Source organism: Pteropus vampyrus, unplaced genomic scaffold, assembly GCF_000151845.1.
Source record: "Pteropus vampyrus isolate Shadow unplaced genomic scaffold, Pvam_2.0 Scaffold675, whole genome shotgun sequence".
Lineage (NCBI taxonomy): Eukaryota > Metazoa > Chordata > Mammalia > Chiroptera > Pteropodidae > Pteropus > Pteropus vampyrus.
This window is the reverse complement of record NW_011889456.1, coordinates 97,323-115,104: the sequence shown is the minus strand read 5'-3', so window position 1 is coordinate 115,104 and position 17,782 is coordinate 97,323. Positions and strand designations below refer to the sequence as shown.

At 38.3% G+C, this 17,782-nt stretch overlaps 1 protein-coding gene across 1 annotated transcript; it reads left to right on the top strand.

The window, feature by feature from the left end:
• Positions 1 to 8,691: 8,691 nt before the first annotated feature.
• KLHL9 (kelch like family member 9) lies at positions 8,692 to 14,626 on the top strand. Its single transcript, XM_011385240.2, has one exon. It carries the CDS (start codon positions 9,227 to 9,229, stop codon positions 11,078 to 11,080), a length of 1,854 nt encoding a protein of 617 aa, XP_011383542.1. The 5' UTR covers positions 8,692 to 9,226; the 3' UTR covers positions 11,081 to 14,626.
• Positions 14,627 to 17,782: the final 3,156 nt, after the last annotated feature.

Here is a 17,782-nt window from a genome sequence, read left to right as displayed (position 1 = left end):
GGAGAGCGGCACCAGGATCTCCATCTGTTTCCAGAGAACACGGCTTTCTTGCATTGTTTCTCTGTGCCAAATGACCGCTGTACAGCGTGTTGTGTGATACAGTATGCATTATAAAATGAGATTCCTTTCACAGAAAAACAACATTAGAGACAATTTATATCTTGAACTTAAATAGCACCTTCTGCTAAGTACCCAAGCTGACTTTATTATCTCATTAAATCATCATAGAGTTCTATATTGAAAATATTTTTCAGCAGTGGCATAAAAAATCAAGGCATTTCCGTGAATATATACCTTAGGTAAGGCATTAACTGACAGATTTGCCCACTGAAGGATCAAGAGATCATTTTCTTCTCAAGTAAATCCCATGGTGATGTCATTCTCGCTTCAGTAACAACAGACTCTTATCAGAAACTCTAAGCACACAGAGCACAGTTTTGCTTCTCCCGTCTTCTCATCATAAACTGTTTTTCAGATTCAGAGCCTTTTCAGGTGACTGTCACAAAGAACCAAGGGACCACATAGCATAACAGCTAAGAGCATGGGCTCGCAGCCAAACTCATTTACTGTGCGAACTTGGAAAAGTTTTCCAAACTCTGTGAGTCTTAGTTCCCTCATCTGTAAAATGGGAATAATAATAGCACGTCCCGATGTGCTCATGAGAATGAATTATTACATACAAAGTGTTCAGATGGTGCTGTCACAGTGTAAGCCCTCAAGAAATGTGGCTTAATTAGATCCACCTGTCTGTCCACATGTGTATGAGGCAAAGAACATGAAAGAGGATGTCGGAAAATCTGGATGCTGGACCCAGCTTTCACACCAACTAGGTGTGTGTTCTTGATCAACTGAACCTCTCTGAGACTCGGCTTCAGATTCCTGAAACGGAATAGAATAATCTAAGCAGTGGCTTGGGAGGCATCTGCAGCTGGACCAGAGGTGAATGCAGTGGACTCTTGTGGTGTTCCCACCAGTCCACGATGTGCATCTTATGGGTCAGGAATGTTTCCATCTTGCATAATACATGTTGGAGAAAATCGCCCCCCAAAGCATTTCTCTGGCTTTGTCTCACAAGCAGAATTCTGAGAATTCCTTTCTCCTCCTATCAGGAATAAGATGACTACCCAATTGCAATCTGATGTACAACTGTATCGCTGGTGTTTGTTTTACTGAGGCACCTACATGGCAGAGTTCCTATAGGGCCGTTGTAAACAATAAAGGATCCTCTAAACAGTCGTTTTCTCCAGAGATCTGCCCATGGTTCTTCCTTTTTTTGATCTCTCTCCCTTTTCTCCTAGAAGCTCAGTGTAGAGCTGCAGAGGGCACAGACCAGAGAGCAGAGTGGACAAAGCACAGGCTCAGATGCAGCAGTCCTGTCTTGGCTCCAGACCAAGACAACAAAGTGTGATGGACCCTGGAGTCATGTGCCTGCTGCCTATGAGTCACAGAAGCTGTGTGACTTTGGGCAAGTTAATTAGCCTCTCTGAGCTTCAGTTTTTTTATTCTGATATAAAAACATGGATAATAAAGTACCTACCTGACTTGGTTTTCTCCAAGATCAAATGAAATAGTGCATGTCGACACTCAGGATAGTGCCAGGCATACAGTAAGTGTTCAGTAAATGTTAATTGTGATCATAATTATCGTAGCTCTAATATTTTATAGCCATGAACTATGGACAGATTATTTAAATTCTCTGAGCCTCAGTTTCTTCTTCTGTAATCTGGGCGATAATGAATATCTTATAGGTTTATTAAAATAATTAAATGAGATAATCCATACAAAATGTTTTCACTGCTAGTAAGCACTGAGAAAATATCATCTGCTATCCTCATTATTACTATGATTTTTATTATGTCTAATAGGAAGTAAGGAAGGATGTGATCACAGCACCTGAGCTGACTCTCAACACTGACTCCTTGGAATCAGGAAATAGGCCTTACACAGACATAGACTGATCTATATAGATTCTTCCCCCAGTTCCATGTTCAAATAAAAGAAAATGTGTATTATAGAATTTTCTTAGCGACAGAGAAACTCGAACAAAGAAGTTATCTTGGTCAGAGGTCCATTTCTAAATTTTGCTAAATAATGAAGACACACAAGAAATGATTTTAAACCAAATCAATAGGAGAGAACAATAGCAGCACATATTATGGTAATCCCAGGCCCTCTATGCGCAGTTTCATACTTTATTTCCATAACAAGCCTGTGATGTAGATGGGGAAAGGATCACTAACCTCATCGGTGAGTGAAAAAACTGGGAACTGGAATAATGAATCATCCTGCCCAGGCAGTGGCAGAATCAGAATTAGAACTCAGGAAGCCTGGTGTGCACTGTTTCTTCCAAACTATTTGGGAAACTCTCAAAATGTTTAGCGGTTGACCTTTGGAATACCAATGACAGTGAGCCCCCTGACTGCTGCCCATGGTAGACATCACCAATCAATAGCAGATCATTTCTAATGAGCCCTAGAAAATCTCTTTCAATACAACCCTTTAGGAGCCAATATCACTTGATCAAATCTGACAAGCGATGTAAGTAGACCTTATAGAACAAAAACTCAAATGCCTCCAACAGGGATCAGTCTGATCATGGGAATAAGTAAAATAGGTGGGATGTCAGTATCTGCACACCTAATATAAGTATGCTGAACATGCGAGCATATATCCTGGATGAAGAAGCAACCAAGTTAACTCCAGCTAAGTGCAAGTTCAACATATCTTCACATTTAAAGAAAAGAAAAAGAAAATGAAATCTGGGAATGTATCTAAAATCTCCCAATTTTTCAATACTGTGCAGTTTAACAAAATGCATGTATGGGTCACAAGCAGCCCAGAGGCTGTCAATTTGTAAACTCTCCTATAAACTAAATCTTGCAGTTCTTGCCTTTTTCTGAATTCTGAGTATTATGTAAATTTCACAGCCTGATTCCTGGAAGCACAGCTCTCACCTCCGTTAATGAGATCACCGAGATGCATCTGGAAGAGCTGCTCCAAATAAGCAAAATGCCAGCTGGCTCCAGTGTTCACCTCTTCCAGACAGAGGGTTCAGGATTAGTCTCTGCCAGGCTTAGCCCACAGGAAGAAGATAGTGGAAAAGGAAAGGCCCCTCTTCCTTATCATGACAAGGAGATCCAGACAGAGGGCCATAACCGACTTTTGGGGAAAATCTTGAAGGTAACTTTCTGTTTCTGAGAATTTCCTTTTCACTTCTCTCTTCCCAAACCTCTTGCACTCTTTGGTATCTCCTTCCAACAAGGCTTTCAAGATTTTCCCCTACCCTTATCCCTTTTTCAGCATCCCTTCTAGAAGGACACAGTCCAGCAAATTCTATTGTGAGTTTCCTCCTCCTTCTCTCTCCACTCTTTTCAAACAAGTAAAATCAAGTCAAAGTGAACTCCAAGGAGAAATTGACCAAAATGTTAGCTGCAGCTGTCTCCAAGCTGGGAGGTCATTATGATTTATATTTTCTTCATTAAACATTTTCATATTTGCCAAGTCCACTATCATTAACAATTACCACTTTTATAATAAGGAGGATGATATTTTTTATGAAGTAAAAATACTAATAAGAAAAAGTATCAAGAATTTTACAAACTTATTGGTCAAATTACAAAGTCTATCAGTTAAGATGCCTTTGACTGCAGCAATTTAAAAAAAACTTTTCAAATTGACTCAAATGGAAAATAAGTGTATTATATTTGGAGACAAGGGGTCTAAATGTAGGATGGCTCCAGGGATGGTTGATTCAACAGTTCAATGATTCTCAAGAGTCTAAGGTTCTTTCTTTCTAAGTCTTCCCTCTGACACCCACAATGCATCAGTTGTACTATACGGCACTTCGTGGCATCTTCGCTCATGGGCTCAAGACACTGCTGCTGCTGTTCCAGGCATCACAGTCATGCACCAAGGTGTCCAGAGGTAGAAAGTGATTATCCTTTTTTTGTCTCCTAATTAGAAGCAAGGACATCAGAGCTCCCAGCAGAATCTGTCACATGCTTCACTGGCCAGGACTTGGACCACCTGCCAATTTTTTGACCAGACAGTGGCAAAGAGAATGATATAACTGTGAATAGCATGAGCAAATTATTTGGGAGGGAACAGATATTGGGGAGCCAGTCACGAGGACTACAAGATAATGCATTCACATTGTAAATAAAAGCAGACTGGTATCAACAATGATACGGTCATTATAGAGGTTGTTTTAAAGAGCTCAAAGTCCACAAATAACTAAAGGGGTTTGTCTGGAAATGCACATGTGTCGTAATCCTAATATTATTTTACATTTACATAGTAATTAATAGTTTGTATTGCACTTTCCCACAAGCTTCTCATTGGTATTTCACACCTCTTGGGATAGCACAACTGTTACTTCATTTTATAGAAAATGAAGCAGTTGAGCATTTTGTCTGGTGTCTAGTGACTAGCAAGAGACAGAAGTGGGACAGAATGCCAGGCCTTTGATACCTAGTAAACAAGTCTTGCTGCTATATCATACTATTCCCTCCAAAAAATGCCTAGAAGTGGTAGGGCACCCTGATTTTTCCTAAGTGCATATACACATAATCGCTCTTGATTCCCAGAAGAACATCATGACACATCCCCCCAAAATGGAATTATTTTCATTTCACAAGTAGGAATATTGAGGCTCAGGCAGGCTGATGGCAAAACAAACAAACAGAACAAACAAACAAAAACCCCTAAGGTTCAGGTAAATTAAACCGGTTTTATTCATTTTGTTTCTTACTACTGAGTTGTAGTTATTTCCTTCTGATGTACTGCTAGCTGCTTCTCAGTACCTAGTCCTAAATCAGTGAGCTTGTCTCCATAAACATAGATCCTTATTTCAAATTTTCACTCTAGAGCTCCTTCTGGCTCCTCTCTGTCAGCTTTCTGTTATGCCTGACTAAGCAACTGGTGATTCTCTGTGACTCCTGACATCTCCCCTTCTATTGTTGCCTCAAGGCTCTCTGACCTTCTGATGGGATCATTAGTTAATCTTATCAGCTAATTTGCTGAGGAAAGACTCCAGGCTCTTTGCCTTCTAGGGAAGAGTAACACAGGCATCCTAGAGGCAAGGCACTCTCTTTTGTTGTCTGTCTCAAGGCAGTTATCTCCATAGTGAGCATTTATGGCAGGCTAGGGGAAAATCTTGACCCTTAGACCTTAGGTGAGTAAGACAACTCCTCCTGTAATTATCCTAGAGGAGGGCAAAGGGAACAGTGTGAGACAGTAGAAAGAGCCCTGACCTGAGAGAAGACATGCCTACTATATGACCTCCAGCCCAGCCCACTTCCTAGAGTTTCTGTAGGACTTTACCAGATCATTTGTGAATGCATTTTGAGCTAAACAGGTTGGTCAAAGCAGTCATAGGTCCCCTTCAGGTTAAAAGGAATAGAAAGAGTGTCAAAGAAATCATGGCCATCTTTAACCTACCAAGCTGTTTTTCTATTTTAGGAAGAAAAGTGAGCCCAAACTTCAATTGTTTGCTAACTTTAAAATGAAAGAGAGGAGGGAAACTCAAGACTTAATGACTTGGGGAAATGGTTTAGAATATAAGACACGTTATTGCAATCAACCCTGCTATGCTCTGATGTGTCCTTCCTACTAAGCCTCTACTCTCCTGCATGTACTCAAGAGCTCCAAGGGCGAAACAGTGAAGGCAGAGATTCCTGCCAAGTCTTTGCCAGTCATTCCAGGAAGTTGGGTGTCTGGGGCTGTACTTCATATTTTTGTTTGTTTTCTCTCTCTCCTTTAGCAACTGAAGCCTACACGTTCTATAGTTCCAAGAGGGCTGACACTTCATTTTCTTTCTTCTCTTTTTTATCCTATAACCTGTTAATCATAGAACCTGTTATTTAAATACTCAAGTGTTACATGTAGCTTGAATGAAATGAGTGAATGAACTGCAACTCCATCCTTCAGTTGAGGCTGTAAAATCAGTCTTGGAATTGATTTATTAAAAACAAACATATGAAAAAAGGTTTAAAGTAAACTTTAAATAATAAAGAGAATAATTTAAAAATATAAAGCTAAACACTTTATATAATTATCTCTATGTACAGGTGAGCATGATATGCTAGCAAAAATACTGAAATACAATAAATACAGTAAAATAGATGGTTACATTAAAGAGGCCATTTACAATGGGCTAGTGCCTCCTGTAAACTGGATGCTTTAACTTAGAGCGGCTTAATACTACTGAAACTGGCAGTTAACAATAAACAGGTTTAGGTATTAGATCATAGAGTCTAGAGATATAGGTATAGGCTTTAACTAAATGTTTCAATTGCTTTGGTTGTCACACAGCTTATAGTCAGAGATTATAGACATGTTATGAAGGCCTGCCTGTAAAGAAAGTTTTAGGAGAAATTTTTAAAAGTATCCTTTACTTGAGATAATAGAAAATACAGCTATTTAAGAACAAAACAATTATGCCTTAAACAATGGCAATGATCACAAGATGTCTAGTTTCTGCTTTTTGCTTTAAAGATAATGTCACTGATGCACAATTATATTTTTGCAGAATCTTAGTTCTTCAACCCAGCACTCCTTGTTCTCATAATATAATTTTAAGTTGCTGATGTACTGTTTTTGTTAAGCAGGAGGAGGTAACTCCAGGGTCACAAGGAGAATTTATGAGTTTGTCTTACAAAAGGAATAAAAGTTGCGACCAGATGCTGACGCCCAGAAGTCTGGTTGCACAAAATGTTATCTGTAGCTGAAGAAATACAGACTTTCTCCCTCAGTTCCTTGAAACTCCCCCTCTCTACTCTCTAGTCCCAGAAAAACTCCCTGCTTTTGCTTTTTGAGGAAGATGGATTTGAGAGATCTTACTTTTGTGTCCCTTTGGCCAAACTGAATAAACTTTTTGTCTCCATGTGCCAGCATCTCAGTGTTGGGCTTATTAGTACATTGGGCACACGAACCTGAATTTTGGGAGGTGGTTCAGTAACACTACCAATAAGTGTTGTGACATATCTGGTTCAATTTGTTTCATGATGAAAGCAGAAAAAAATAGTCTTTCGAAATGACTAAACATGTGGGAATATGATGAATTGTATCTGTCCATAACTACTGTTTCATTAAGAGCATAGGTCTGGTTCCTTAGCTCTTAATCATTCTGTAAACTTGATAATAAAGAGAAAGATAAAGATTTCTTCCTCTCACAACTTCCCAGGTATAGCAGCTCTGCTTTATCCTTTCCACGGAGAGACTGATTCCTTGGAAGAACCTCTTCAAGATCAGTATGGAATCTTCATAGCTCAGGAGAGTCCCTCCATCCCCAACTCAGACACCAAGCAGGTCTCCAGGACTTCCCAATGCTTATAAAATCCTGTGAAGAATTTCTCCAGGCCAATATCATTCCAATCTACCCCTTATGCTGAGCAGATCGAAGATCTGCTGAAGCATCTAGTGGAGGACAGCAGTGGTTTGAGCCTTCTAGACCTTGCTGCCATCCACCAGAAACAGCAGAAAACAATTGGAACCAGATAAATGTCCACGAGTAGGGGATTAGTTAAATAATTTATGGCACACCCATTCACTGGGAAACAACAGAACTGTTTAAAAAGATAAATAAGTTCTCTAAGATTTCCCAAGTGAAAAAGACATGTGCAGAACAGTGAGTATGGTGTGCTTTTTATAAAAATAGGGAGTGTAAAAAGCACATAGTTATACTCTGATTAGTTTGCATATGCATTAAGAAACCAGAATAATTTAAAAAATAGCAATAACTTCAAACTGGAAAACACGGGAAGCATTATGTCAAAGTATACATTTATTCATACGCCAAGTTTAAATTTACTAGCAATTAAAGAAATGCAAGTTAATAAAATACCTATAAAGGGAAAGGTCAACAGAGGAGAAAGGCGCAAACATTTCTGGTGACACGTTTTAGAAAGAAATTTTTATATCTTGAATTAGTATTTGCACTTAGAATTTATCCAAAAACAGAGGAAAGCTTTGTGCCCAGATTCTCTATAAGTTTATTACAGTCTATAAAACAATGGAGGACAAGAAGGTGTATATTCAGAACACAAAATGGGCAAAGGAAAACGAGTTTGCATGTTATTGGACAATTGTAGCCATTTAAAAATCTGAAAACAAAAGCATGAAAAAGTTTCTGACGCTGGAATTCCACTGCGAGGCAAAAAAATATAGGCTATATTATATACACAGCATGGTCACAACTTGGTAAAGAAAAAAACGACGTGTTCTTAAATGATTAAAAATTTGAAAATATGAACCAGTTATAATCGAGGTGTCCATTAAATGCTGCGGGATACAAAGCGTTTTATAGAAGGAAAATTTTAAGCATCTTCCCTCTATGCCCTCTGGTTTTTTTTTTTTTTCAATTTATACAAAAGCCATATTCATTGTTATTCAAAAAGCAGAAGCCAGGAAACGTAAACCTTAAAAAAAAAGTATGCATTTGCGGCAAGAGAGCTCAGACGCTACGAAGAGTCAACACCAAACGTGCAGCATAACAGACATGCACCCATTCCGTCCTATTTAGTCTCACACACAATGTGACCCAACTATGTCCCCCTCGCGCCCACCCTGCGCAGCTCCGCTCCCCCAACCCCACCCATCCCGTCTCCCGCACACGCCCTCCCCGCTCCCCACACGCCCGCCCACTCACTGACGAGGCCGGAGGCCGCGCAGCCGCAGTCCCTGCTGCGGCCGCTCCTAGCCCGGGGGATCCTGGGACTAGGCCTTTCCGGAAGGACCGGCTGGGCGTCCGCGGCTAGGCCGTGTTCCAGGCCCGTGTTCCAGACCCTTGCTCCAAGACTGGCCGGTAGCCGCGGCGACGCTCCGGTGACAGCGGAGGGCGCAACGGGCCGCTCGCCGAGGTTCCCGGCCTCGCCGCCGAGCGAGCCGCGGAGCCGCAGTACGTGGCGGTGCCTGCCGCTTGGCCCGGAGCGGAACTGCTGGAGGAGCGGCAGCGCAGGCCGGACAAGGTGAACCGGGTCGCTTAACTGCCTTTAGATGATGAATCATCTGCATAACAACAGTCAGAGTTGAGGACCACAGCCCTTTGTGGTCCAGCTGCAGAACAGTTTTAAGTGGATGCCTGACTGGTGTATTCTGAGGGGTGCCACGGTGACTGCTTGCCCTTGAGAAGGAAGCGAGCCCTCTTGTTCTTTGGTTGTCCCCGGTTCCTTGAAAGCATTCCGGTTTTAACCTCTTTCTCCGGCATCTTTGTGCAAGAGGCTTTCCCATGAAAGTGTCTCTTGGTAACGGCGAAATGGGCGTCTCCTCCCATTTACAGCCTTGCAAGGCAGGAACCACACGATTTTTTACCAGCAATACCCACAGTTCGGTGGTATTGCAAGGCTTCGATCAGCTTAGAATAGAAGGATTGCTTTGTGATGTGACTCTCGTACCGGGTGATGGAGATGAAATCTTCCCCGTTCACAGAGCTATGATGGCGTCTGCTAGTGATTATTTCAAGGCTATGTTCACAGGCGGAATGAAAGAACAAGATCTAATGTGCATTAAACTTCATGGGGTGAACAAAGTTGGTCTGAAGAAAATAATTGATTTTATTTATACTGCAAAACTTTCTCTTAATATGGATAATCTTCAGGACACACTCGAAGCTGCTAGCTTTTTACAAATTTTACCTGTTTTGGACTTCTGTAAAGTGTTTCTTATTTCAGGAGTCTCTTTAGATAACTGTGTTGAAGTTGGGCGAATAGCTAACACCTATAATCTTATAGAAGTGGATAAATACGTCAATAATTTTATCCTGAAGAATTTTCCTGCATTACTGAACACTGGGGAGTTTCTAAAACTCCCTTTTGAACGGCTTGCCTTTGTGCTTTCCAGTAATAGTCTTAAGCACTGTACTGAACTTGAGCTCTTCAAGGCTGCCTGTCGCTGGCTAAGGTTAGAAGACCCTCGGATGGATTATGCTGCAAAATTAATGAAGAATATTCGTTTTCCACTGATGACACCACAGGACCTCATTAATTACGTGCAGACGGTAGATTTCATGAGAACAGACAATACCTGTGTGAATTTGCTTTTGGAAGCTAGCAATTACCAAATGATGCCATACATGCAGCCGGTGATGCAGTCAGATAGAACTGCCATTCGATCGGACTCAACACATTTGGTTACATTAGGAGGAGTTTTGAGGCAGCAGCTGGTTGTCAGTAAAGAATTAAGGATGTATGATGAAAGGGCACAAGAGTGGAGATCTTTAGCCCCCATGGATGCTCCGCGGTACCAGCATGGCATTGCTGTCATTGGAAACTTTCTTTATGTGGTTGGTGGTCAAAGTAATTATGATACGAAAGGAAAAACTGCTGTCGATACAGTTTTCAGATTTGATCCTCGGTATAATAAATGGATGCAGGTTGCATCATTAAATGAGAAGCGTACTTTCTTCCACTTGAGTGCCCTCAAAGGACATTTGTATGCTGTTGGTGGGCGAAGTGCAGCTGGTGAACTGGCCACAGTAGAATGTTACAATCCAAGAATGAATGAGTGGAGCTATGTTGCAAAAATGAGTGAACCCCACTATGGCCATGCTGGAACAGTGTATGGAGGCTTAATGTATATTTCAGGAGGAATTACACACGATACTTTCCAAAATGAGCTCATGTGTTTTGACCCAGATACAGACAAATGGACGCAGAAGGCTCCAATGACTACAGTCAGAGGTTTGCATTGCATGTGTACAGTTGGAGACAAGCTCTATGTCATTGGTGGCAATCACTTCAGAGGAACAAGTGATTATGATGATGTTCTAAGCTGTGAATACTATTCACCAACCCTTGACCAGTGGACACCAATTGCTGCTATGTTAAGAGGTCAGAGTGATGTTGGAGTTGCTGTCTTTGAAAATAAAATCTATGTTGTAGGTGGATATTCTTGGAATAATCGTTGTATGGTAGAAATTGTCCAGAAATATGACCCAGAAAAGGATGAGTGGCATAAAGTTTTTGACCTTCCAGAGTCACTTGGTGGCATTCGAGCTTGTACTCTCACAGTTTTTCCACCTGAAGAAAACCCTGGGTCACCTTCTAGAGAATCACCTCTTTCAGCACCTTCAGATCATTCTTAGGACTAAGGTGTTATATCTTTACAGTGCATCGTGGTGATCTTATATTTTCCCTCAGTTGTATCTTTTTCCAAGGATTGTTAAAGGTATTAGATAAAAAGGTAACTGATGTTATTTGTACTGTTTGACTTAGTATGTTTACCAAACGATTAAATGCCTTCTGAAAATGTATTCAACATAGCCAGCTGTTTTAACAAATGTAAAAAGATCTTAAAATGTTAGATGTCTTTTTGTGGTGATGTGTAAGTCAAAGTGTAGGTGACTGTAGTAAGTATAATTATGTTCATTATGCTTCAAAGTTGAAAGTTTTCATCTTTTCAGAACATCAAAGGGAGGCTGCCAGCTCTAACCTAAAATAAAATTGCCAAGTATTAGCTAACTCCCTTTTTTCTGAGTTTTTGATATAGCTGCCAGCTTACCAGATTGTGTGGGTTTATTCAGAATATGTAAAGTTACTCAAGCAGACAGCAGAAATAATAAATTAAAAAATATTAACTCAAAAAAATAGTATAGCCCTAAATCAGAGTTTGTATCTCTGGAGAGAGGGAAAAGAAGAGAGAACACACACACACGTACATATACACATATGTATATACACACATACACATAATTTTTAAATTGATCGGCACTTCAGATAAAGTGAAATTGTTTCTAAATTTAAATTCTCTCTTCCTACCTAGCAGCTATTTCTATTCAAATGGCAATTAAGTACCAGAGAATAAAGGTCTGTATAGTCATAGTGAACTGAGATAGATAAGCACTACATTAAATCGACAACCGAGTTTTTCATTTGACTAAATTGTTACTTCAGATGAAACGTATTACTTTTTCTGCTTATATATTATTTTCTGTAGAGTTACTTTTTTACATATTTAGCAAAGTTCAGGTTTCAGAGAATTGCTTTTGCTCGGTAAATTTAGGCTCTGTTACTTTTACTTTGTGTATAGTAAAACATAAAAGCAAAAAAAGAAATAGGCTGAACAAAGCTATAGAATTTTAAGTTCAGTCTCCCAGTTTAGTTATCCTAACAAGATTGTTTGATTCAGAGTGCTTGCCCTGGTGCTTCTCCAGCCCATGTGCATCCTGAGCTTTGTGTGATCTGCCTCAATGCTATGATATGAGCAAGCAGGAGATGTGCTGTGTTCTGCATGGAATCAGAAAAATGTCCTTTTGGCCATGTCTAAAGGACAGGACCAACTTCAGATTCCCTAAAGGGCCAACTACAGAATTCCCTAAAGGGGCAACTACACTGCTATCTTGCAGGCAGTACTAAAGTAGTTCTTCAGCCTCTTCAGTACCAAGGGCATCCTTGCTGGTTGAGAACCACATTGGGAGATCTTAATGGGACCTTATCAGCAAACAATCATAGGAATCCTCTGTACTGAGTGATTCTTAAGAAATAGTTTCCTGGAATGTCTACCTGAAGAAAAAATTTACATACATATATTTACATATATATGTATATATTCCTATACTTGGGAGATTGTCATAGTGTATTAGGAACAGCCTTTTCTTTGTTGACAGTCCCATAATAAAACTCAGGAACCAAGACAAAAGGTATTGGCTTCCAGGAATGTGAACTGTACTGCCCATACAAGTGTTGATTCATTTTAATGCTTTTTATGACTTCTGCATTGGCAGAAATTTTCATACTTTCTATGTTTTTTTAAAATGACTCAGTTTTATTTTGTTATTAATAAAAATAACACATTTGAGTACATTTAGAAAATAGACAAAGTAGAAATTGCTGTTAACCTTGTGCATTGACTAAGCAAGAAATGGCATCCCCATAATTTACTTGATTATTAATGAGGTTAAATATTTGTGTTTTTTGGGTAGCAGTGTTTCCTCTTTGATCAGATGTTCATGTCCTTAACCTTTTGGCATTGCTTTGTTTTTCATATCAAGTTTTAGGATCTCTTTATATAATAAATATAATTTAACTGGCATTTGCTTGTATTGATATTTGTTCTCAATCTATTACAGTTTTACAAAGACAGGACCATTCAGTTAATTTTTGAGATCAAATTTGTCCATATTTTTTGCATTTTGACCTTTTGGGGTAATTTTGCTTTCTTTTTAAGATAATATTGACGTCACAGTCTTTGTCCTTTATGTATCACTTTGTCAGTGCTAATTAACATGCTAAGGTCGAAATTACTGCTTGTCTCCTGTTAAATAGCTTTTCTTCCTGATTGAAATGGAGATGAATTTTCTTATAAATTTATAAAAATTCCTCTTATATTAAGAATATTAATTCTTAAATACGAATAGTAATCTTTGTTTACAGCAAATATTTTCCCATCTTTTTTCTCTAAGTATATGTCTTAACATACTTGGTTTTCTTGTAATGTAGTGAAGTTAGTTTTTCCTTTGCTATTTTTTAATGCTTTCTTGCTTAATTTTTTCCCATCACAAGATGGTGTAATTATCCCAGTATTCTGTTTTCGTTATGGATATAACTTTTTACCAGACTTATGGTATAAAATTTAATGTATGTTTTCAAATTATGCAATTGTTCCATCACCACTTTTTGAATAATCTTCACTTTCTCACTTAATTTTTAAGCTTTTAAAAATTATAATAAAATTTCATATATAATATAGGCAATTTAGGGTATTTTTCTTCAGTTCCAATGGTCTTTTATTCAAGGTGTCTTGGTTATATAGATTGCTGTTTTAAATGGTATTTTGTTTTCACATTATATTCCAAACTTTATCACAGTAATAGGAAATACATAGTTTTAGCATGTGGATTTTCTGTTATCACTCATTCTTACAATTTTTTGGATGAAACTTTACTCTCATTGATTCTTAACAGTTTTTTGGAGTAGATTCTTTTGTATTTTTACCTTAAAGAATCATATTACCTGCATAGTATAAAAACCTTGTTTCTTATTATTTCTTAAAACATTGGTTAATACTTGAGCAAAATTACAGTGACACAGACATTATCTCTAATAGGTATTTTTTATAAGGATAATTCTAGTATTAGATTCCTTTGTTAAAGAGATATTCTCGATCCTAAATATTTGCTTATTCCTCATTAACTGGGTGTCTTAAAGTGAGGGATTCATATTTTCATCACAAATACTTAAAGTTTATTGAGGTGGCAGTTTAATTTTTCTCTTTTCAGATACTGTAGAAGAGTTTTTTAGTTTTCCCCAATTGCTGGGTTAGTAAATACTCATATTGCTGAGTACATTATTAGTCTGTATAGTTTAGAAAGCAATTTGGCAAGAACAGTAAAAGATTATCTTCCAAATTTCATACATTTTGGGCATTCAGTGTATTTCTAGAGTTAATAATAAAAAAAAAAGTAAGCCAGAAAATGGTCATCTCAGCATGATATTTGTTTCCTAATGTGATCCCGTCAGACATTCCATAAATTTACTTCAAAAACTGAATTGTTTTGAATTCTTCCCACTCTGATTTTTGATACATTGTCTGTGTCTCTACTATCTGTTGTTAAGTGTATATTTGAATGGCTGAATGATGGTTAAAACAAAAAGACTTAGATAGTAATTAAAGATGACTGCCCACTGCAAAACTGTTGAAGTTGACTTCCTTAACCCAATGCGTTAATGATAGTTTCTCTGTTTTCTTGGGAATGGTCTCTGAGCAACCACTTTCTAAGAAGCTAATATTATTCTGCCATCTACTGGTTGAAATTAAAAGTCTTTTAGATAGATTCCAGATAATGAAACCCTTTTAAACAGAACAGTAAACCCAGCAGAAATTGTTATAGCATATATGAAAGTTCAAAATCTTTAGATCATACTGAAGTTACATAAATATGAAAAAAACCTATGCTAACTTTTGGTGTACATAGTGGTTCAGGTAATCAAAGAACATTTTTCGATAACAAAAATACAGATTAAAATTGCTTTGCCCTTTATTTTATTGATAAATTAATATAATTTGAATATTATCAAAATTTCATCCAGATTTTAAGTATTTATATCTACTATATGGTTTTAAGTATTTATATCTACTATATGGTATTTTTTTTTGAAGTGGATTCCCCATTACTGTTTTTGTTTTTTAGCAGAGAGCCTCATCATAAAGATAGAGTAAATCTTTTCAATGACAGAATGTAATATGCAATATATCCAGATATAAGTAAATCTGACAAACTTATAATGTTCTAAGAGCTTTTTATGTTGGTTTCCCCATGTAGATGCTAGGATCAGGTCACTACTATAACCACATAGCTCTCATCTAGCCCAGACAGCAATACACATAAGCACACGTGTGATACGCAGTGACTTCTGGACCAGCTGATCTAAATTCTTTTTCGTACTGTCCATGGGCTCAAAGAAAGCCTGTTTCTTGGCATGAGAACTGTAAGAGTGGCATAATTACCCATTTCCTCATTCTCCAAAACACTCTCAGAGCAAAATATTCTCACATTAAGCATTCTTTCCTTCAGAATGGAATATAACTGAAAACAGGTGACCTCTTAATAGCGCCTCCTGAAGGATATCTAGAGCGCACATAGCCCCACACTTCTAAATAGAACTGAAGGAACAATGTTATATTTCATGCAGTCTTAGAACAAGATGAGTATAAAGCTGATGATAGCAGCCAAGGTCTGGGACCTGAGCTCAGAGGTGTCATGATGTACAGCCCCTTCTCCAATTGTAAGTCCAGAGAGTATTCTGTCTCTACTGGTCCATATTCCAGAAAACTGTTACTATAGAGATAGAGGTTTATCATTCTTTGCTTCATTTAACCCAAGAGCCAGCCAGCAGAGTCTACGTACGTGTGGATGGGCAGCAGGTCTAATTTCGACTGAGTCAAACCACTTTATCTTGTTTGGGAAGTGTAGTTTATCACTTAGAAGTCAAAGCATTCTTCCAGAAATGAAGTCATAATCCATAAAAACTCTAATTCATGATAAATCATGAACCAAAACATAATGTAAAATCCTAATTTAATTTAGTCATAATAACATTCATTTAATCATACTAGGCAGAACGTCCACTTCGACTTTTTAAAAATTAATATCCATCCTTCTCCAGATGAGAAAATCACAAACAGATTTCACAAAAACTTCCGTAAATCACATTTATACAGATACATTTGAAGGCATTAAATAGGCTCAAAGATTAGGGAAAGAGTTGTCTAACTATTCAGTCTGGCTCTGCAGTTATCCATGACAGGAAAACGCAGGAATTAAGGAAAAATATTTTGACTCTTGAAATACTGAACCTTACTATCTTTCACTGGTACATGAAGTGCAGCAAGTGGCTATTTTCACTGCACCCTTTATGACTGGGTATTAATTAAAGAAACGATTGATGCAAATATTTAGACCAGGCCATGGTTAGAGAACAATTGATGAAATGGCCATCAATCTTTTTTCAAAAAATAAAGAATAAAAATTGTTTAAAAATTTTTTGCGTCGTCCTCTAGAGGGAAACAATGTCTTAAATCTTCCAAAATCACTGTTTTGATTTTCTTATTTGTGGTGCAAAGGAAAGTATTCTAGGTAAGTAAAGACCAGTGACACCACAGTATACTGGCTTCCATTATACAATAGTATTCAAACCTAGACATTGGTATCCCTGAGGGTACATGATTAATCCAGGGGTATGCAAGCACATGAATTTAAAGAACATATTTTTATATCCTCAACACTGATAGACATTCTAGAAAAATTAATCTGCCTGAGAAGAAAGAAGGAAGTTTGGCCAGTTTCCATGCCCTCTTCCATTTTTACATTTGGACCTTATATTACTTTATAAAACAAAATCCCTCTTATTCATCCCAAGCCTCATCATGCTACATTGACCTAAAGGCAAAACCTCTGTGACACCAAAGGGACAATTCCAGAAGGCTTAGTTTTTGAGAAGGATTCCCTGGAAAGGAAACCAGAGGGGCTTTAGTAAGATGCTTATGCTTTATCATTTACCTCCTGTCCCTCCTGGATCAACACTTTCCTTTTTACTGGCTAGATTTGATCAAGAGTAATGTGCTTAATTTTCATTTTCTCCATCCTAAACATGACCATTCCTCAACCCTGTGACTCTTGTGATACTGAAATTTACCTGTATTGTCTTGCTGCTGTCATTCTGTTCATACCCTAACTTCTTAAATGTTCTCTGCAATATCTTTCCTTACTACTTCACATGCAGCTCATTTCCCAACTCACTGTAATGTCCCTTCGGCAGGCCTCTTCTCCTGAAACTGTTCAGCCAAGGTTCACAATAAACTATGTCTTACAGAGACGAGAGATCACTGTCAGTCCATCATGGCCAACATCTCAGAAGCATCTGACAATTTTGACCACATCCTCCATTCATTCAAACCTTCATCTGGTTTCTATGACACCATCTTCTGCTTTTCTGCTCCTCCTCCTCTCCTTCTTTTTTGACTACCCGCTCTAATCTTAGGAAATTCGGTGTTCCTCAAAATTTGAAGCTAGGTGTCACATGTCATCCTCTCTGCACATACATTCTCAACCTCCCAAATAGTTATAAATGCCATCGCTATGAAACAACTTCCACACGTCTTTACCCAGAATCATATCTCTAAACATTAGTCATTACCTGCGAACCCTATTTCTACCTGCTACCCGAGAATACCTCCACTTAATATGTCCAAAAGTGACCATCATGCATTTATTGGCTAACTCCTACAGATCCTTGGGATGCCAGCTTAGCAGTTAATTGCTCTGGAAGATTTCCCTGAACGATACGAG

What these genes read in the sequence shown, in the direction of transcription:
- KLHL9 (XM_011385240.2), top strand. Translation starts at nt 9,227, where the DNA reads ATGAAAGTGTCTCTTGGTAACGGCGAAATGGGCGTCTCCTCCCATTTA.